This window comes from Vulpes lagopus, chromosome 8 (genome assembly GCF_018345385.1).
Source record: "Vulpes lagopus strain Blue_001 chromosome 8, ASM1834538v1, whole genome shotgun sequence".
Lineage (NCBI taxonomy): Eukaryota > Metazoa > Chordata > Mammalia > Carnivora > Canidae > Vulpes > Vulpes lagopus.
This window is the reverse complement of record NC_054831.1, coordinates 116,821,189-116,843,876: the sequence shown is the minus strand read 5'-3', so window position 1 is coordinate 116,843,876 and position 22,688 is coordinate 116,821,189. Positions and strand designations below refer to the sequence as shown.

The 22,688-nt window shown below is 34.3% G+C and overlaps 1 protein-coding gene across 1 annotated transcript in view; it reads right to left on the bottom strand.

Moving 5' to 3' along the window:
* Window positions 1-1,066: 1,066 nt before the first annotated feature.
* The window catches only part of ITFG1 (integrin alpha FG-GAP repeat containing 1), a 286,044-nt gene continuing 264,422 nt past the window's right edge, over window positions 1,067-22,688 (bottom strand). Inside the window, exons 15-18 of the mRNA XM_041766923.1 lie at window positions 10,039-10,163; window positions 9,362-9,444; window positions 5,381-5,498; window positions 1,067-2,487 (exon numbers count right to left, since the gene is read on the bottom strand). Of these exons, the coding sequence (XP_041622857.1) occupies window positions 2,428-2,487; window positions 5,381-5,498; window positions 9,362-9,444; window positions 10,039-10,163 (386 nt within the window). The 3' untranslated portion in view covers window positions 1,067-2,427. The remainder of the gene's footprint in view (window positions 2,488-5,380; window positions 5,499-9,361; window positions 9,445-10,038; window positions 10,164-22,688) is intronic.

Genomic DNA, 22,688 nt, shown 5'->3' with positions numbered 1-22,688 from the left:
TCTGCTCATGTGCTCTAAGTAAATACATCTTTTAAAAAGAATTTCATTATTGTATCTGTTTTAAATAGTACTTAAAAAAATGTCAACTTTCAATTGCTCATTGTGTTCACATATAAATGATTGATTGTGTTGACCTTGTGTCCTGCTGAAATTGCTAAATTCACTTAGTTCTAGGAGGTTTTGTGTATGTGTGTGCGTGTGTGTGTATAGATTCCTGGGAATATTCTGGATACTCATGTCATCTACTAATAGGAATATTTTTATTTCTTCCTTTCCAATCTGTATGCCTTTTATTTCCTTTTCTTTATTACTTTCATTAAGATTTCTAGTACTATGTGGAAAAGTATCAATGGGAGAGGACATCCTTGCCTTGTACCTAATCATTGGCAGAAGGCATTCAATCTCACCATGAAGTAGACTGTTAGCTGCATATTAAAAAAAAAAGTCCTTTAAATTTAAGGAAGTTCTTTCTATTCATAGTTTGCCTAGATTAAAGAAAATCAGGAATGGATGTTAGATTTGTTAAGTTTTCTCTGATTTCTAATTTATTTATTTATTTATTTATTTATTTTTAAAATTTTATTTCTAATTTATTTTTCTCTGATTTTTCTAATTTATTAATATGGTGAGTTATACTGCTTCCCCCCCCCCTCAAATAGTGAAATTAGTTTTTCATTTTGGATGTAATCCACTTGGTCATTATATATGTACTCGGTTTTGGCATTAAAGAAATATTGACCTTATTAAAGGAGTTTTGAAGTATTCCTTCCTCTTTTCTTTTTTTCTCTTTAACATTTTCTTTGCTTATAACATACTCCTTATAGATCCTGACTCCAAGTGAGTTTTAAAACTCATGCGGTATCAATCGAGAGATACTTAGCTCAATAGTCTTTAGGAGAGTGTGGAATTGTGCCTCGCAGCGTTGTTGTCGAGTACTGTAGTCAGGTGATTCCTGTCTTGCATGAACTCACAAGGAGGCAATGGGTGAGTCACTTTACCTCTGTCTTACGGTCCAGATAAATGATTTAGACTTTATACTTAAAAAATACTTACAAACTCATCAAAATACTTTGTTTCAATACACAGTATTTATTAAGGAGACACATTAACATGCTTAGATACACAAAGTAAACCACTTGTACACATGCCATTGTCAATGAACTGTAAAGAAAAAAATAACATGAAGAACAAAATTATTGTTTTTAGATAGGTTTTTGTGTTTTATAGCCATCACATGTCCACTGCGTATTAGAAAATTAATAGCATTGATATATAAACTTTTCCCAGTCTTAGGTGTACGTCTTAAAGTAATATTTTGGTGAAGTGAAGTTCATAAAAATTTGCATTGAAGTCTGAATGTAAATTAGAGATTCCAATATGCTTTTGAGAATAAAAATGTGGTTGAAGATTTGCATTCTTAGATGCTATCTACAGCAGTTCCTTTCAAGAAATCAGACATTCCTCATTATCACATGATAAGGATCAGTGTTGAAATGAAAATTTTTAGTGCACATTAATTCTCGGAGGGTACTATAATTTTTAGTTCATATGAGCAAATAATAAATTGTTATGTGATGCCAACCACTAAGAATTTAGGTCTTCCAAAGAATATGATTTTCTCATGCCTGAAAATAACATTCTATTGAGTCTAAATATTTTGATAATTAGTTGTAGAAATCTGTAAAAAAAAAAAACAAAACAAAACCTAAAAATAATAATCATGACAACTACCACTTATTGAGCAGTTAACTAATTTTGTGCTAGGCACCAAGCTAAGCACTCCACATACATCATCCCATCTGATGTTTATAAACCCAAGTGAGTAGTATTACTAGCCCCATTTGTAAACAAGAAAACAAGGCTCACAGAGGTTAACAATTAGCCAAATACAAACAGCTTGTAAGTGGTGGAACCAGGAATTTAAGGCAAGTCTGTTGGACTGCAATTCCAAAGCCAGAGTACCCTAGCTGTATCCTGTGTGCTATCACCTGCTACGACAAAGGTGAAAAAACTTTATCTGTGATACATTCGCAAAGGTATAATTCGTATTGTTAGAATAAGAAGCAAGACCCATTCAAGTGGAACACAAAATCTGCTCATTTTTTTAATTTATACATGTCTTTTTCCATCATCATTATTCTAGTAAGATTATAAATACATAAACACCTGAGTACATGCAACACATTCCACAAAGGAACAAAAATGTACAGCACATTTAAATAGCCCAAATTATTGTATACAAAGTGCTTTAAAAAAAGAGCTTGTGACATGTTCAGACCATATTTATTTGAATACTTTTCAATAATTACCAAAGGATACATCATTTATAAATAATATTCAAAGTCCCTTAATTTCTTCTATCAGCCAAATTTAGTATTCCAGTTAATCAAGTGAGTAGCCGTTCCATTATGTAATATTAAAGGCAAGTCACATAGCATCAAAATGAAACCGATGGGCTTCTTGTCGTTTTTCTCTATCATCTGCTTTCTGAAAAAGAATTTTAGACTAGTTTATAAATGATAGGAAAAGGTCAAGAGAAGACTTATTTCTGAAATAAAAAGTAATGAAAAAAACAAATCTTTAAGCAAATAGATAAAAGATATGATTTTATTATGTAATCATCTTATAAAACTTTTATAGTTTACAGTAGCTATTTTATAATTAATAACCCACTAATTGAATTTAAAAACAATAAGAAATGTTCCTAAAATATTAGTTTGTTATCATTTCTTATTTATTTGAAAGTAGTAGTAAATATTAGAATCTACAATGGTGGAATGACCTATTATACTTTTCCCATTCTTTTTTTTTTTTAATTTTTTTATTTATGATAGTCACAGAGAGAGAGAGAGAGGCAGAGACACAGGCGGAGGGAGAAGCAGGCTCCATGCACCGAGAGCCCAACGTGGGATTTGATCCCGGGTCTCCAGGATCGCGCCCTGGTCCAAAGGCAGGCGCCAAACCGCTGCACCACCCAGGGATCCCTACTTTTCCCATTCTTAATACTGATGTTAATAAATGAATCTAAGTAACTTAATTATTTTGGCATTAACCTATTGATTTAGCATATATTCATTGACCTCCACTCCCAGCAAAGTACTGTGCTTGGTATTTTGAGGGATTAAAAAAAATTCTGAGTTTTGTATCGTGTTCTCAAGAAACTTAAAGAAAAAAGTGAAACATATTGAATAACTATTTCAGGGAAAAAAATATCACTAATATTCTGGGAGAGAGATTACTTGTAGGTTGGAATGAGGAAAGGGAAAGCTTTGGAAAGAAAATATTTATGGAAAATAGAGGAGAAGAGGCATTCCTTCCAAGCTTGGAGTAGAATAGGTGCGCTCACGGGAACTTGGGCAGGAGCAGTGAATATGTGAAACAAACATGGTTGGAAAGGTATATGATGGAGTCACAGGGAAGTTCTATGAAGGCTAGGTTAAGGAGTTGACACATTTTAGGCAGGGATTTTTGAGCCGAGGAGTGATATCATTAAGGCTAAACTTGATGAGTTATAAAGACAGCAGTGTGATCAATGGAGTGAAAAGGGAGAGAATAGATTCAGGGAGACTAGGCAGGACTGAACAGGACAAAGCCCTGAGAGTAAGAATGTAGAAGTGGAGTCAGCTACAGAGATTGTTATGGAAGCAGAATCAGTAGGGCAACTGATCAAATCTTATAAGTAGGTAGGAAAGAAGAGAGACAAAGCTTTAAAGTATTTGTTTTAAGTGGTCTAGGTAGAGATGTCATGAATACAGCTGGAAATGGCTAAGAGAACTTTAGGAACAGATGAGTGTTAGGGATATTTGAGGTGATAGTTTGAGCTATGGTTTTGGATAAAATTGGCAGGAAAAGTGTAGAAAGAAGATGGCTTAGGGCAGACACTGTGTTTAGGAATGGGTAGAAAAGGAGCACCCAGCTAGGTGAAAGAGAAGTGGTCAAAGAGGTAGAGATGAAGCACAGTACCGTAGGAGAGTATACATGGTCAAATCTACATCTGTATTTAAAACTTCAATTTTTTGCCACTGGATCATTATTACTATGTTTATAGTGTAATCAGGTGATCTGAGAAATTAATGAAATTATTTTTCTTCCTTTTATAGGTCTAGAGCTATGTTCTTCAGACTATGTTCTGACACTTCTGGACAAAAGTATGTAGAATTACCCTTTATTTTATGTCTTCAGTTGCAATCTTAAAAGTAAATGAATGTATAAGTTTCTGTTATCCTTTTTAAAGTGTAATGGAGTAATTTTTTAGGAAGAGACAAACCTATGAACATTTATCAGAACAATTAAGATCTCTTCTCCCTAACTTCCCAACAGCTAAAACACATGGTAAATTTAGTTTACAAAAAATGATTATGATAGGCATGACATTCAAAACAGAGAAGGTACAAAAAACGTAAACACTTTTATGACAAGAAGAAGCCTTTTTTGGGAAACAATGTAGGAACCTGCTAGTTACATACTTTAACATATATTCATATTAATTCATGTATAATTCATATTCACATTTTCATAGAAATTAGCTTTTTCAATTTATATCTAAACTGCTAGTAAATTTATGTGATAGTCTCCTTTTTCCTCCTCATAAACACTGTATACAAAAATCTACACTTTTTAAAAAAAGATTTTATTTATTTACTCATGAGAGACAGAGAGAGAGAGAGAGAGAGAGAGAGGCAGAGACATAGGCAGAGGGGGAAGCAGGCTCCATGCAGAGAGCCCGACATGGGACTCCATCCTGGGTCTCCAGGATCAGGCCCTGGGCTGAAGGCAGTGCTAAACCGCTGAGCCACCCAGGCTGCCCAGGACTGTTGTTTTTAAATATTATTTAACCATTATTCTAAAGAATAGGAAAACGTTTAGTTTAGTGCAAAGAATACTTTATAGATGGAAAAGACGTTTATCACTTTAGTTGTTACTTCACACCCATACCTGAGAAAATCATTTAACCTCTCTGTGTTCTAATTCTTTATATAGGCATAGCCATTATTCCTGGAAAAAAGTGTTCATGGCTCTAACAGTAGATAATAAACACAGGCCAGTTAAAAAATGATTATTATTTTTTGGGCTTTTATGACATTACTTCTAATTAAGTTTTTCTATATACCTGGGAATTGTGGGGTGATCATTTTATTACTATTGTATAGCACTGAAGTTTTAAAATAATTTCCTGTGATTTGTATGAGTTGCTAAGAGACACCAGTAACTTAAGGGGATGAAAGAAATTATAATAAAAAAGAAGACATTATGGATAGAATGTGAAAAATCACAAAATCTTAGTCTTTTGAAAAAAGTCTATACTATTTAGTATTTTTAGAGAGCAATATATTACTATTATAAATTAACAAGAGTTAATGTTTCACTTAAATGAACAAACCTTTTCCTGCCAATGTAAAATGCCAATTATTGCCAAGATGAAAACACAGACACCGATGAGAGCTATAGCAGTAAGTAGAACAATGTTACTTGGTGTAAGATACAGTTTGGCACTCCAGCTGCAGATAAAACAGAATCATTAAAATTACACATTTTACTGAAAAATAACAAAATTCTACTGAGTCCCAAAAGCAAATAGCTATTAATTAATGAATCAGATGATTCATCCATTAATTCATTCTCCCATATATCCATTCACTATACATAAAACAACAGCAATAAATTTAGATAGGGTTAAGAATATTGATGATCCTACAGAATTCAGATTTTACTCAGAGAACTGGAAAAGAACAGAATTTCTTTTTTATTTTATTTTATTTTATTTATGATAGTCATACAGAGAGAAAGAGAGAGAGGCAGAGACACAGGCAGAGGGAGAAGCAGGCTCCATGCTCCGGGAGCCTGATGTGGGATTCGATCCCGGGTCTCCAGGATCGCGCCCTGGGCCAAAGGCAGGCGCCAAACCGCTGCGCCACCCAGGGATCCCAAGAACAGAATTTCTGATGAGATGCTTCATTATTTTTCTTTGATCCTATGAGAATTATTCTTACGTAAACTTATTAAGGGTACTTAGAACAATTGGAGACTTTTTTTTACATCTCGATTTACTTGCTGAATCTGAAACCTAATTTTGATAAGATCTTGTATCACCTTATTTTTTTATCTCTGTTCACATATGTACCATGGGCAACTAAACCAGCCATATATCTAAGTGGGTGAGAATAGATGGCTTGTGTAAAAACACTTGTATCATTTCTGTAACATGTTGGAGGATTTATATTACTATAATGATGTTGAGACTTCTTAGAAAATCACTTTTAGTCCCTTAGTGTTAATGGCAATATGTAGACCATAGTATAAATAGAACTAGTTCTTTCTTCTAAAACAGTCCACATAATACAGTACTTGCAAACCCTGAAAAGCTTAAAACTGAGGTCTATATTATCAACATTGTAGGTGGTTATGTACAAAGAATTTTGTTGTCTTTGAAAATAGGTAATGCATAAATTTCATTTTAAAGTCACTATTATTGTATTACTGTCAGTTTCTTCCTTTAGGTCTGTTAATAGTTGTTTTATATATGTAGGTGATCCTGTGTTGGGCACCTAAATATTTCCAATTGTTACACCCTGTTGTTGGATTGACTCCTATATTATTTTATAATGCCCTTCTTTGTCTTTTTTCAGTCTTTGTTTTAAAGTCTGTTTTGTCTGACATAAGTATAGCTACGCAGCTTCTTTTGGTTCCCACTTGTGTGAAACATCTTTCCTCTCCTTTCACCTTCAGTCTGTGTCTTTATGTCTGAGGTGAATCTCCTGTAGGTAGCATAGAGATGGGGCTTGTTTTCTAATCCATTCAGCCTATTTTCATTTTAAAAGTTTAATGAAAGTAAGATCATTCTGATGAATAGCAAGTACGATTGACTTATTTTGAGATAATTAAAATTTATTGATCTGTAAGTTAGCCTCTAGTCAATAAATCTCAAAATACACCTCAAACTAAAATCAATTTAGTTTTTATTATGTACATAAATTTGAAAAGAACAGTTCTTCAGAAAGAGCAAGGGAAACATGAAAAATGTTGAGATTATAAAAGAAAACTATAAAAGAATTTTCCAGAAACTCAAAAGTAAGAAAACTAGGAAAACGATTATTGTTAGTTGAGGTTAGCTATTTTCAGTACCTTACCTCATACTTAAAAAAAGAAAAAGTTCTTTCATGAGACTTTTTTTGGGTAGTTCTTAAGCAGACTTAAAACTGTGAAAATAGGAATCTTGGTAAAAAATTGGACAAAAGGCTAGTCCTTAATTTCTTACTCAGAAGCAGTCATTCTTAACAGTTTTTTGCATATCCTTCCAGAGATATTCTATACAGATAAAGACATATATGCACAGATTCCTTTTTCACATCACAAATGGTTGATTACATACTCTAAATGCATTTTTCTTTTATTGTCTTTTGCTTACCACTCTATTTTAAGAAACTGTTCCATGTGATGATATTATACCACATAGAAATATCAAGACCTTTTCCTACTCATGGTACAGATTTTTTAGTTTTGTTATAAATTTCACGTATAGAAAAATAACAAACACATAATACAGATTCATTAAAAAATATCTGAATGCAGATTAGAACTGTTTCTAGTGATACTATTTTTTTTTAAGATTTTATTTATTTATTCATGAGAGACACAGAAAGAGAGGCAGAGATGTAGGCAGAGGGAGAAGCAGGCTCCATGCAGGAAGCCCAATGTGGGACTCGATCCCGGGACCACGGGATCACACCCTGAGCCAAAGGCAGGCGCTCGCTCAACCGCTGAGTCATCCAGGCGTCCCATCTTTTTTATTTGTTAAGATTTTATTTTTAAGTAATCTCTATATCCTACATGGGGCCCGAACCCATAACCCTGAAATCAAGAGTCATGTGCTCCACTGTCTGAGCCAGTCAGGTGCCCTTCTAGTGATGTTATCTTATTTCAAGCATAATGTTGTAATAAAGTTATTTTCTTAAGTAGTTTGGTTCTAAAGCCCTTTAACCCACATAAGATACATCCTGTGGTATGCTGGTAAATGGGCTCTCTGGGATGGGGAAAAAGCCCTGATTGGCAGTTGTCAATTTTCATGTTGTAAATACTCCCATCATAGCTGACGTGTGACCTCACTGAACAGGGTGGGAAAAAGATGCATATAATCAGTTCATGGGGTGGCATGAACTGGTTCTAGCAAACCACTGAATATACTCCACCTAAAAATTTAATAAAGAACAATATACACTCCATTTCGAGAAGGAATGTAACAAAGCCAGACCTTGTTGGTTACATATTCATAGATACATTACACCCTTCCTCCTTGGTTATTTTTTTTCTTTTCTTTTTTAAAGATTTTTATTTACTTATTCATAAGAGACACAGAGAGAGGCAGAGACAGGAGAAGCAGGCTCCATGCAAGGAGCCTGATATGGGACTCGATCCCCGAACTCCAGATCACACCCTGGGCCGAAAGCAGATGCTCAACTGCTGAGCCACCCAGGCATCCCTGGTTATTTTTCTTCCTAGTGAAATTTAAGTGTTAGTGAATATCTTTATCATCTACTTTTAAAAAACAGGGGGGTTTAGATTTAAATGCTATTCCTATATAAGGAATATATTCTTTTTTTTTTAAGGAATATATTCTGCTAATAAGATAAAAATACCTTTCACTGAAAACTTAATCTATGCTGGGCACTATCTGAAACATATTTTGTCTGCATCCTTTTATGGTAGAAAAAGGTGCAGAAATTGACCCTCAGCAGTGGATCTTAGTTTCCAGCCTAGGTCTGTTTGACTCTAAAACTTGTGCCTAACCACTGTGGGATATATACCACTTCCCAAGCATTTATTAGAAAGATCAGTGCTTGTTATAAAAAAATTCAGCATTCTGGGATGCCTGGGTGGCTCAGTGGTTGGGCGCTTGCTCAGGTCATGATCCTGGGATCTGGGATCGAGTCCCACATCAGGCTCTTCACAGGGAGCCTGCTTCTCTCTCTGACTGTATCTCTGCCTTTCTCTCTCTCTCTCTCTCTCTCTCTGTGTCTCTCATGAATAAATAAATAAATAAATCATTAAAAAAAAATTCAGCATTCTGAAATTTTAGGATTTACAGCTAGTAAACTGAAGATCAGTTTATTCAAGCAGCATATGTATAAATCCCTAATTAGTTAACTGGCTGTTTTTCTAATAAGGCTTAATTTGTTCTTTATAAAAAAAGTCAGAGACCTTTTGTGTAGGAATGTTTAGTCATTTAAGGTTTGCTGTAAGCAAATTAAATGATGGCACTCATGGGAACACAGTAGAACAGAGAGAGTTTTTACAAGATGTAACTGTACCTATGATTCTGAGTTGACAGTATTTTTACCAAAATCAGTTCAAGCAAGGACATTACCTTCGAGGAACATTGTGAGGATATGGAATGACAATTAGCTGGGAATTTGGAATGATTGCAGTCCACTCTTGTTTTCGTATAGACTGGAAAAAGAATTTAAGAACATTTAACATCTAGTATACTTTAAAAACAGAATTATTATTAAATAAGTAAGGAAAAAGCTCAAGTGCTCCTTAATTAATTGAAATTCTAGGTATGGAGTAAGCTAAATAAGCCCCAAACAAGGCTCTGGTGCCCTTTTGGCCAATTTTTTAGATCTTTTCAGGGAAGGATTTTCTTTCTGTCTCATGGATTCATTAATTTACTTGAACAGTGTAGCAGACACTGTTCAAAGTGCTATGTACAAGTGCTGCTTGAAGCTAAAATTCGAGTGGAGGCGAAGTATGACAAGAAACAAAATAAAATATTACGTTAGATATTGAAGATGAAGTTAAAAGCAGGAAAGAGGGAAAGGAGGTCATGAGGTTTATGAGCAGTGGTAGAAACAATATCTTTAAGTTATGATGTGTTCTATGTAAGATAAGCTTAGATGGGTCACTTTCTTTTCCTACATTCTTTTTAAAAAGTTTCAATTATTCGAATTCAAATTCGATTAAATTCAAATTGTTAAATTCAGATATTTGAATAGTGTATATTATGACACAGATTAATTGTAAGCAAAATAAATTTTTACTTACCTTCTCTCCAGATGGACGGGGAATGCCAACATAAAGATGATCAAGGAAATTTGCACTTCGACCTAAACCAAGTACATTGTATGGTAGTTGGAGGGCTAAATGTGCTGATTGGCTGAGTTGTCCAGCTAAATTTATTTAAAAAAAAAAAAGGCATCTTTGTAAACACTGCTTTCATCAAATATTAAAATGATAAAATGTTAACAATTCAGGTGCCAAAACTTAATTCTTTATGGATAAAAATGTTAAATGAAATGTCTGGTTCATTACCATCAATGATTCACTTTTCAAAGAAAGCAGCTTTATTGAGATACAATTCACATACCATAGGCATCACCCATTTAAAATGTACAATTAGTGGTTTTGAGTATATTAAAAAAGTTTTTGAGCCATAACCATGGTCAAATTTTAGAATGTTTTCATCACCCAAAAAAAGAAACCCCATTCTCATTAGTAGTTATTCTATTTCTAACCCCTACTCTTTCAGCTATGGGCAACCACAAATCTACTTTATAGAGTTGCTTCTTCTGGAGATTCATATAATCATACAATGTGTGGTCTTTTTATGAAAAATGCTGCTGTGCACATTCACATACAAGTATTTGTGTCAACTTATGTTTTCTAAAATGGTTGCACCATTCTGTATTCCCACCATTATGTATGAAGGTTCTAAGTTTTCCACGTCTTTGCTAACACTTTATCTGTTGTGGTTGTTTTGTTTTTTATCATAGCCATTCCAGTAGTTGTGAAGTGGTATCTCATTGTGGCTTTTTTTGCATTTCCCTAATGACTTATGATGCTGAGTGCCTTTTCAAATGTTATTGGCTATATGTACGTGTAGTTACCTTTTTATTTCTGTGAAGGGTGATAGTAGCATCTTCTTTTATTTTGGATTTTAGTAATATGAGTCTTTTCTTTTTGCTTGTTTTGGTTTTAGTTTGCTAGTTTAGTTGGCTATCTTTTAAGGTGGTTATCAATTTGAGATTGTTCCTATTCCTTAATATAGGCACTTAAAGTACTAAATTTCCTTCCAAAAACCACTTTAGATGCATGCTATATATTGTGTTTTTGCTTTCTTGCATCTCAAATATTTTCTAGTTTCCCTTGTGATTTCTTATTTGACCCATAAGTTTTTTAGGAGTGTGTTAATTACCATATATTTGTGAATGTTCAAATATTAATGATTTTTAATATCATCCCATTATAGTTGGGGAATGTACTTGGGATGATTTCAATCATTTTCCATTATTGAGGCTTGTTTTGTGACCTAGTATATGATCTACTTTGGAGAACTTTCCAGTTGTGCTTGAGAAGAATGCATACCCTGCTCCGGTTGGGTGGAGTGTTCTATAAATGTCAGGTTTTGTTGGTTTACAGTGTCATTTTCTCTTTCTTTTTAGATATTATGCCTCATTTGATCCACTGCTAGAAGTACAGTATTAAAGTCTCCAATAATTTATTTTTGAATTATTGATTTCTCACCTCAATTCTTCGTGTATTTGAGATGCTCTGTTATTAGGTGCCAATATCTTTATAGTTTCCTTATGGACTGCCGTTTTTATTATCATTATGAAGTGTCCTTCTTTGTCTCTAGTAACATTTTTTTATCTTAAAGTCTAGTTTAATCTGATATTAGAATGGCAATTCCAGCTTTCTTTTGGTTACTCTTTGCATGGCATAATTTTCCCTATCTTTTTAATTTCAACTTATTTATATCTTTTTAAAAAAGATTTTATTTTTTTAAAGTAATCTCTATACCCAATGTAGGACTTGAATTTACAATTCTTAGGTGAAGAGTCACATGCTCCATTGAATGAGCCAGCCAGGCACCCCTCAATTTTTTTGTATCTTTGCGCTTAAAGCGTCTCAAAGATACATAATTGTAGATGGCACATAATTGGGTCATATTATAATTATCAATTGTACCAATCTCTGTCTTTTGATAGGAGTGTTTATTCCAATTACATTTGATGTAATTACTGATAAGGTAGGATTTATGTCTCCTATTTTCTTCTGGTTTTGTACAGGTCTTATGTCATTTACTTATTTATTTATTATTTATTTATTTATTTATTTATTTATTTATTTATTTATTTATTTATGATAGACATAGAGAGAGAGAGAGAGAGAGGCAGAGACACAGGAGGAGGGAGAAGCAGGCTCCATGCCGGGAGCCCTACGTGGGACTCGATCCCGGGACTCCAGGATCGTGCCCTGGGCCAAAGGCAGGCACTAAACCGCTAAGCCACCCCGGGATCCCCGTCTTATGTCTTTTAAATTCTATTTCTTCATTGATGCTTTGTTAAATGTTTTCTAGTATACCATTTTAATTCTCTACTTTCTTTTCTCTTTTTTGAATTATGGTTTTCGTGGTTGCCATGGGGATTACAATTAGCATATTAACTAAAAAATCAACTTTAATTCCTAGTGCATATAACAACTTTGCTCCAAAATGGCTATTGTCTTCCTCTCTCCTTGCTCTTATTATACAAATTATATTTTTATGCATTAATAACCCATCAACACAGATTTATTTATTTATTAATTAATTAAAAGATTTTATTTATTTATTCATGAAAGACTAACAGAGAGAGAGAGAGAGGCAGAGACACAGGCAGAGGGAGAAGCAGGCTCCATGCAGAGAGCCCGGTGCGGGACTTGATCCAAACGTCTCCAGGATCACGCCATGGGCTGAAGGCAGGTGCTAAACTGATGAGCCACCCAGGGATCCCCTCAACACAGATTTATAATGATCATTTTATGCAGTTGTCTTTTAAGACAACTTAGGAAATGAGGCATTACCATATTTTATGTTTATCTATAGTCTTATTGGTGTTTTTAACTTAATTGTGTGGATTTGAGTTACTGTCCAGTTGTCCTCTCAGTTTAGCATTTCTTGTAGGGTTGGTCTATTGGAGGTGAATTATCTGTTTTGTTTACCTAAGAATATCTGAATGTCTAAATTTCTTCATTTTTGAAGGATAGCATTGCCACATGCAGAACTCCTTTTTTTTTTTTTTAAAGATTTTATTTATTTATTCATGAGAGAGAGAGAGAGAGAGAGAGGTAGAGACACAGGCAGAGGGAGAAGCAGGCTCCATGCAGGGAGCTTGTCGTGGGACTCAATCCAGGGTCTCCAGGATCATGCCCTGGGCTGAAGGCGGCACTAAGCCACTGAGCCACCCAGGCTGCCCATACATGCAGAATTCCTGATTGAAAGATTGTTTCTTCCTCTCTTTTAGCACTTTGAGTATACTATCCCCTTCTGGCTTCTGTGGTTTTTGGTGAGAAGTCAGCTGTTAATCTTTTTTTTTTTTTTTAAGATTTTATTTATTTTTTATTCATGAGAATACACAGAGAGGAGAGAGAGAGAGAGGCAGAGACACAGGCAGAGGGAGAAGCAGGCTCCATGTGGGACTCGATCCTGGGACTCCAGGATCACGCCCTGGGCTGTAGGTGGCGCTAAACCGCTGAGCCACAGGGGTTGCCCCTTAGCTGTTAATCTTATTGAGGCTTTCTTGTATGTAATAAGTAGCAGCTCTCTTTGTTTTTTGACAGTTTGACTATGTGTGGATCTCTTTGAATTTATTCTCCCTGGAATTTGCTGAGGTTCTTAGATGTGCTGATTAATGTTCTTCATCAAATTTCTCCCATTATTGCTTCATATATTTATTTTGCCCCCTTTCCTTTTTTCCTTCTAAGAATTCCCTTCTACATATGATAGTGTGCTTGATGGAAGATACATAGGTCTCTGAGGTTTTATGTTTTTAAAAAATATTTATTTTTTATTTTACAAAGAGAGAGAGAGCAAGGGGAGGGGCTCAACCTCACAACCCTGAAATCATGACCTGAGCTGAAACCAAGAGTTGGTCACTTATCTGACTGAACCAACCAGGCACCTCTCTCAGGTTTTTCCTGTAACACAGGCTGTATACTTTCTCTATACAGAGATTTGTATTCAAGTTTGTTTATTCTTTTGTCAACTCAAATCTGTTGTTGAGCCTCTACTGAATTTTTCATTTCAGTTACTATGTTTTCCACCTACAGAATTTCTATTTAATTTTTAAAAATGATCTTTATCTCTTTATTTCCATTTTCTATTTAAACTGTCCATAGTTAACCCTAATTCTTCCATCCTGGCTTCTTTTAGTTCTTTGAACATATTTATAATAGCTGATTTATAGTTCCTGTCAACTAAGTCCAGTATCTTTGGGCACATTTTCTGTTGTTTGCTTTTATTTTTTTAAAATGTATTTGTGGCACACATTCCTGTTTCTTTGCATATCTTATAATTTGTTGTTGCAAGTGGACTTCTTAGATACTATAACAACTATAGTATCAACCATCTCCCTTCAGGGCTTTGTTGGTTTTTCTTTGTTGTTGTTGGTGCTCATTTGTTTAATGACTTTCCTGGATGAATTCTATTGATTCTGCATTCCCCGCCACAAAGTTATTTATTTTCTTATTTTTAAAGTGTTTGTCTTAAGCCTGGCTTTCTAGGGGGCATACTTGAGTCATTATAACCAATGACTGGTACACAGGACTTCCTTAAAAATCTTGTCTATATGTGTTCCACACCTTGGGGGAAGTATGTGTGGAAGCATGCCTTCAAACTTCAGGCATTTACAGGACAGCTTTAGCTTTCATTTCTTGCTTGAGCAGGGCCTCAAGGTAGTATACTCAAGCTGACTTTTTTTTTTTTTTTTAAGATTTAAAAAATTTATTTATGAGAGACACAGAGAGAGAGGCAGAGACACAGGCAGAGGGAGAAGCAGGCAGGGAGCCCAACGTGGGACTCGATCCCAGGTCTCCAGGATCACACCCCAGGCTGAAGGCAGCACTAAACCACTGAGCCAGGGCTGTCCTCAAGCTGACTTTTGAATGAAGGAGTTTCCTTTCTAGGCATCTTCACAGCCTTCTAGATCCCCATGAATATATTGCAAAGTTGTCTATGGTCACCTCATTCCTCAGGACTTCCTTTTATACTTTGGCCAGGCTCTTGTTTCACTACCCCTGAAATCATAGGCTTAGGTTGCTTAGATTTTGCAAACAGAGGATTGTTGTTTTTGGTAATGCCCTGGGGGATAGGGCTTTTTTTTTTTTTAATTTTATTTTTTTACTGTTGGGCTGAACTCGAACTCAGATCAAATAGCCCCAACATCCTGAGAATGGGGATTTTTCCAGGGAGTTGCTAGTTTAGATATAATTTTGACAATGCTATGGGGATGGGAATTTTAATTCAGTCAGTCCTGTCTACTGTGAGCTACTGGCTTTTCACAGTGCTGCACTGCTACACCACTCAGTACTTGAGAAGGGAGCTTGGGTGGTAATAGCCCCAAATTAAAGCGCTATAGACCCTGCTATCTTATTGAGAGTTAGTAGTTCCTCTTGGATAGACAAATAGTCCATTCTTTGGCTTTGGTTAATTTCTAGAGTTCTGAAATGGTTGATATTAGTTGTTTGGCCAGTATTTTTTTTTCCTTTTTGGGGAGAGTAGGTTCATGTAGTCCTCACACTGGCATTCTAAAAGTCAATCTCTCCCTATGCGTGTATTTGTTAGGTATTTGCTACATAATTAAACTGAATGTTTAAAGAATAAGACTAATTAATATCTAAATATTTTAATATTCATTGGTACTCTGCTAACATCACCAGAGATACGAAATCATTTGAAAGTATACATGGTTTTTTAATATAGTTCTTATGTTAGAAATAGGTATATATAATGGAAAGAAACAGTGAACTTAGGGGTAGGTATTTAAACAATGTAGTAAAATTATAAAGCAATACAGTGAATTGCAAATTAGTAGAATTAGTCTGCCTTATGGAGTTATGCTGATTGAATGATAATGCTTAAACTCGAGTATCTTGTCCCACACAGTAAATAATAAGTGTTAGCTGTATTTGTTATCATAAAATTTATTAATACATAGTGAAGTAAAAATAAAATATATACTGATTACATTACACTACCAGCAAAGACTGACTTGAGACATTAAACTAGACATACAAATTATTTTCCTATGATTACCTGACTGTAAAGAACCAAAATAAGAACATTTATCAGTAATACTGTATTAAGACCATACAATATAAATTTCAAATTAAAATAGTATGTTGAATAAGAAAACTTAAAAACTATTAAAAATAAGGAAAATAAAATTATCCAAAATCTCAAAATGAAGACACAAGTATTATATTTTAGCATACTTTTAATCATGTAACTGTTTCCCTAGGCATGTGCAGGCACAAACACATTAGCATAGTTTAGTTTTATTGCTTCTCAATTAGTATTATGAGTATTTCTCATGTTATTAAATTCTTTAAAAACAGGTAGGCAGAAAGAAAGATTATTGCAACACTGAAATCCCATTAAGAGAAAACCAAAATAACAGTTAAAAGACATTTATGATTACATACGCCTTTAAAAATTATTTTTCTAAAATCTACACAGACATTATCAAAAACAATTTTATTGCCTACATTAATCCTCTTATATCATCATCAAAAAAATCTATTGTTGGAGGTGATGGATTTCTTCCTATTTTTCACTATTATATTAAACTGATAAGAACAGATACTATACTTAGCCAAAAGGCCAAGAAGTGATAAATCTTTCACCATTTTAAATAATCCTTTGGTGAACATCTCTGCCCATCAATATTTGTCTGTATCCAGATTAGTTTTTTACATTCCTAGATATGGAATACTAGGTTATGAAGTAGGACATTCGCTGGATAAAAAAAAAAAGTCTCTTAAACAAATTGTGCTGGAACACTGGATAATGATATAGAAAAGAAAACCTGATTTCTAAAAAGAGGTTGTACTACTTTACATTTCTACTAGTTTTCAATGAAAGCACCTATTACATTCCATTTCCTTATTTTTTTTTAGGTGTGAAATTCACATAATGTACAGTTAACTATTTTAAAGTATAAAAATTAGGTGGCCTTTAAGTGTATTCAGAATGTTGTGCAACCAGTAGCTCTCTCTAGTTTCCAAATATTTCATCACCCCATAAATATACCCATTAAGTAATTACTCCCCCTTCCCTTCTCCCTGGTAACCTCTAACTTGCTCTTAGTTTCTATGAATTTATCTATTCTACATTTATTCTACATGTAAAAGGAATCATACAAACATGTGACCACTTGTGTCTGGATTCTTTCACTTAGTATAACATTTTCAAGGTCTATATAAATTATTGCAGTTATCGTAAGTACTTCACTCCTTTAATGCTGAATAATATTCATTTTATGTATATACTTTGATTGTTTAGCCATTCATTCATTTATAGACATTGGGGCTGATTCCACCTTTTGGCTTTTATGAGTAATGTTGCTATGAACATGGATGTACAGATATCACTTTGAGACTCTGCTTTCAATTCTTTTGGGTGATATACCCAGAAATAGAACTCATCTCAGTTATGCAACTCAATCTTTCTACTTGCTTGGGCCAGTAACCTTGTAGTTATAGTACTTTCCCCTCCTCATGCCCTATACACAGTCTGCCAAGAGATGAAAGATATGTCCACAATCCAAACACATTTCTACCTTCACTGCTATCATCTTGATCCAAGCCACCATTATCTCTAGCTGAATTATTTTAATGGGTTTCCCTGCTTCAACTGTTGTTCTTCCTATTGTCTGTTGCTTCACTAGGAATAAAAATTTGTCCTACTTAGTTTATATTCCTCAACCCTCATTGAACTCAGTTTCATTTTTAACTCCTTAATTTCCCTTTTGTCTTCTCTAAGACACTGGCTCTTCACTCTTTCTTGAAAATTACACAAATTCTGATACCTTCCAGCCTTGGCAGTGGCTTTCTCCTTTGCCAAGAATATTCTTCAAAAGATAACCATGTGTCCAATTCTCTTACTTCCTTCAAATCTTTATTCAAATGACACTTTCTCACGAAGACCTGCTTTGAACACTCTACAGAAAATTGATGACTATCCACCTGCCCCACAGTTCTTAGCACTTGCTGACAACAAAATAGTATTAAATAATTATGTTTATTGCCTCTTTCCCCCCTACTAGAACGTTATCTCTATAAGGGCTAAGATTTAGGTTAGTTTTATTTACTTCTATATTATAAGAGCCTAGAACAGGCCTGGCATATATTAGGCACTCAGTACATATTTGCTAAACAAATGCATGAATAAAGAAATTTTACCCTCCAAATGAATAAAACCTGAGTCTTGTAACATATTACCAACTTAAAAATACTGTATCAATTTATACTACATAGATGGCAATATAGAAAGATAGTCTACCTAAAGATAAATACATAAAAGGCATTTGTGATACCCCAATTACCAGATTCAAATGCCTGTATGTTCTTTTATGACTGTCATAATCTGATTTTCCAATATAGTTCAAATACACATTTATGTAATTAAAAAAATTACATTTTAAAAAGTTGATTCATTCTTATTCTCCAGGAGAATGTTACACTGACATATAATTCTAACTACTTAAAGCCATTGTAAAATAGGTTATGCTGTAATTTAAAAGTCTAAGTTAATGAAGAAGGCAGGACAGGAGATAAATCCCACTTAAATAATTCCTGTGCCCTCTATTTTGAGGTAAGATATGGAAGTCAACTTTATTAAGAATACTGGATATGAATTTTATCATAACTGTACTTCTGATATCTATTTGTCAAAAATAAAAAATAATGTATATATGCTGACGTAAGAGGAGGAAGAGTGGAAAGGAAAAATCACTAATTAATTAAAGGGAAAACACTGAAATTTTATCTTCCTTGGTACGTTAATATGTGTGTGCGTGTGTGTTATTTTGAGTCAAAAGGACATTGAAATTTATCTCCCTGCAAGGGTTTAAGCGACTGGGAATTTGCATCTAACAGTAATGTCTGTAAGTCCTCTGGCACTGCCCTGGCTTGAGGAAAAATAGCATCTCTATAAAAATGAGATAAAAGAACACATTCAAACAACCAATATTTTATGCAACTTTAGAGAAAAACATGCCTCTTCTTGGGAGAGAAAACTGTTCTGAGAAGTATTCATTATTCCAAAATGGACAGCTCTGAAACAAGAGTACATTGACATCAATTAAAGTGGAGATGAAGAACAGCAAGAGAGGACAAAGTATAAAAATTAAAGAAAATACCCCCTGTAAGCAATATGAATTAACAGCTATTAAATGTGTATGATATGCCAAAAACTACGGCAAGTGCTTCTTGTGTCTTAGTTCAGTTGTTAGTAATAATTACATGTGTCTAGGTACTATTACTATCTCCACTTGATTATGGGGAAAGTAAGAGGTTAAGCAATTTGACGAAAAACCTACAGCTAATAAATATTGGAGCTGGGGCTTTAATTTGGCAGCCTAATTCCAAATCCCACACCCTTCATCATCACCTGTGATCTTACTCTGAATTGAAAAAGAAGTGTGATGTTTGTCTTACTGTTCTATAAAAAGGACTTCTAATGACATTGAATAACCCCATTCAATGGCATTTTATCTTCTACTGTTTGGATCTGTATAGTATTTGTGGTGTCCAAGGATATGATCTGGGAATAACATTTTATATGCAGCCATTCCAGTTAACATGGCTTTTCTTAATTTTTGTAAATCCAGGCTGTAGCTCCTGGGCTTTGTAATATCCTCTTCTATACCTAAAGCCTAGGCTATTTAAGCAGTTCTGGGAGATGAGACTGGTATACGTTGTTGATCTTCTACAACAGGCACCAACTTGCTGAGGAAGAGTTTAATCCAATTATATCCACACAGGATTTGATTATGAAAAAGACAGTGTACTCTGGATATGGACTAGTCTTTGATCTACACTAGAATAGGCTCAGGTTCTCTGGCTCATTCAAGATAGTTAAAAGAGCAGGGTGAAAATTTTGGGACTATTTTCACTGCCCATAGGGGGATTAAAAAAAAAAGATTTTATTTACTTATTCATGAGACACACACACACACACACACACACACACACACACACAGAGGCAGAGGCACAGGCAGAGGGAGAAGCAGGCTCCATGCAGGAAGCCTGATGTGGGACCTGATCCGGTACTCTGGGATCATGCCTTGAGCCAAAGGCAGACACTCAACTGCTAAGCCACCCAGGCATCCCACTAGTGTATTTTAATTGCTGTGTAAGAGCAGGTTTTTGATACAGCTAATACAATCTTTGTAGCTGTAACAATTATCATGTCCCTTGTACCTAAATGCCAACCTGAGGTAATAATTTGTATTATTTCATCTAATAAGTTTCATTGTAAATATTTACCAAATCAGATATCCTAGCCAGAAAATCTAGCAGTTAAACTGGATTTTCTGGTGTATTCTGATAATATAATCCTTTCTCTCATATTTTAAAATGATTTTTAAAAAGCGTTCCAAGTTTCAAACAGCTGACATGCAAAGTTTATAGAAAATGAGTATGATAGATGCTTCATATACCTATTTTAATTATGTGGAAATCAATAAAAAAAATCTAAGGTGGCATTGGTGGCTTCTTATAAAAATATTTGATCTAAGACCCCAATGTCCTGAATATTCTGGATAATACAGAATATTATCCAGCTATTTTAGTAGGATGATTTCTGGTAACATATAACCACTTTTTAAAGAAATTATCAACTAAGAATAATAGCCAAAGACAGCAAGTGATAAAATGGATTAACACACTGATGATTTTTTAATTACTTCTTTGAATCTTTTATTCTTTTTTTAAAAGTTCCAGTATAATTATTTTAGTTTCAGGTTTACAATATAATGATCCAACACTTCCATATAACATCCTGTGCATCATGATAACTGTACTTTTAGTCCTCATCACCTATTTGACTCATCTCCCTATCCACTGCCCTATGGATATGTCCTCTATAATTAAGAGTCACACAGTGATGATTTTTAACATTTAAATTTGTTGCTGAAGTGTTTAGCCAGCTACCAGGGGTGGGGAAGAAAGACAGCTAATTCCTAAATATAGAATACAGTTAGTTACAAAAAGGTTACTTGTCAACAGGCTACATTCACCTGTATTTCTTAATACCATATTGTAATCTGACACCAGAATTCAAAGTGGTAAAAGAAGAAGACATAATAGATTTGGAAGGTGAGAAGAAATTTTGGAAAGAATTTTGACTGAGAATAATAAAGTATTGATACTTCATTTTAAAATTTGGATACAGGGCAGCCCCCGTGGCCCAGCGGTTTAGCGCTGCCTTCGGCCTGGGGTGTGCTCCTGGAGACCTGGGATTGAGTCCCACGTCGGGCTCCCTGCATGGAGCCTGCTTTTCCCTCTGTCTGCATCTCTGCCTCTCTCTCTGTGTCTCTCAAGAATAAATAACTAAAATTAAAATAAAATAAAATTTGGATACAGCTTAGCCTATTCAAAAAATTTACTAAATTGGAGCTTCCTCTTATTTTGTTTTAAATTTCACTTGATTTTAATGAAATGAAGGAGTTGTTCTTTTCTTGATGGCAAAATCTACTGGCTTATATGAGTAAAGCACATTATTTTACTTGGACTTTGGGAAAATCTAGTTTCCAGTGTAAGTGGATTCTCATTAATCACTAAATATGAGATTAATAAGTTTGTTTGTTCTACAGATGTGAAGCACCTGCTATATATCAGGCACTGTTGACTGGAGGAGCATCTTAATCAATCTATGATCAAATTACAAATGTAAGATGTGTTAATTTAATGTCACTGTATGAATACTCTTGTTTTTTAATAGTCCTTAGTAATCAGGTCAAGAGCAAGAAATAGCCCATCTTCATAGGAAGGCATAAATCCAAGCAGAGAAAGTTGTTAATAACCTTTTAAGAGTATGTGATGTTACTAGTAGCTCTAGAATGTGGATCCAGAAGAGAGATCCTGCATTATCCTAAGAGAACAGTATATGAAGAATTTGTGAGGTTACATGCTCAAATGCTAAATTCCTGAGTTTCAGAATTTTGAAGTATAGCTATTTATGGAAAATTTCTTAAAACAATTGTTGGCCTCTTTTTCTGGTAGTTGATGAGTGACTTACAGTGGAGAGTGAAGGAATCCACTCAGATGTGACTGTCATTCCTTTACAGTATTTTGAGTCATATCTGAACTTTGCTTGTAGATAACTGACAAGGATAAAGTGATAAAATATGTGGGAGAACCTCCTACAATTAGATTGAAAATAGCTCCATGAAAGGAGGGCTTAGGTGCTTCCAGTCCAGTGATATATTCCTTTTTATGACCTATTTCTAGGGTATAGCACAGTGGCTGATACCTAATGGGCACTTGGTAAATATTTGATATATCAACCACAAGATTGGTAGTAAGTAACAAAGTCTAATTTGTGTAATTGTTTAACTTTAGTTTTTCCTGAGGTCTTATATATATAATTTGCCATATCAATAATTACTGTGGAAGACATCTGTTTTATGCCATATCAATAATTACCGTTGAAGACATCCATTTTAATAATAACTTGACATCAACTTAGACTGGAACTTGAACAAATGTATTCCCTAACACAGGAGACTTTTGATGTGGTATTATGGAAAGCACACAGGATACAAATGCCAAAGACGGTATTTTAACACTGCTTTGTTTGATTTTTAGAAAGTCCCTTGTCTTCCCTAAGCCTTAATTTGTCTATTTATTCACTTAAACATATATTTAATGTG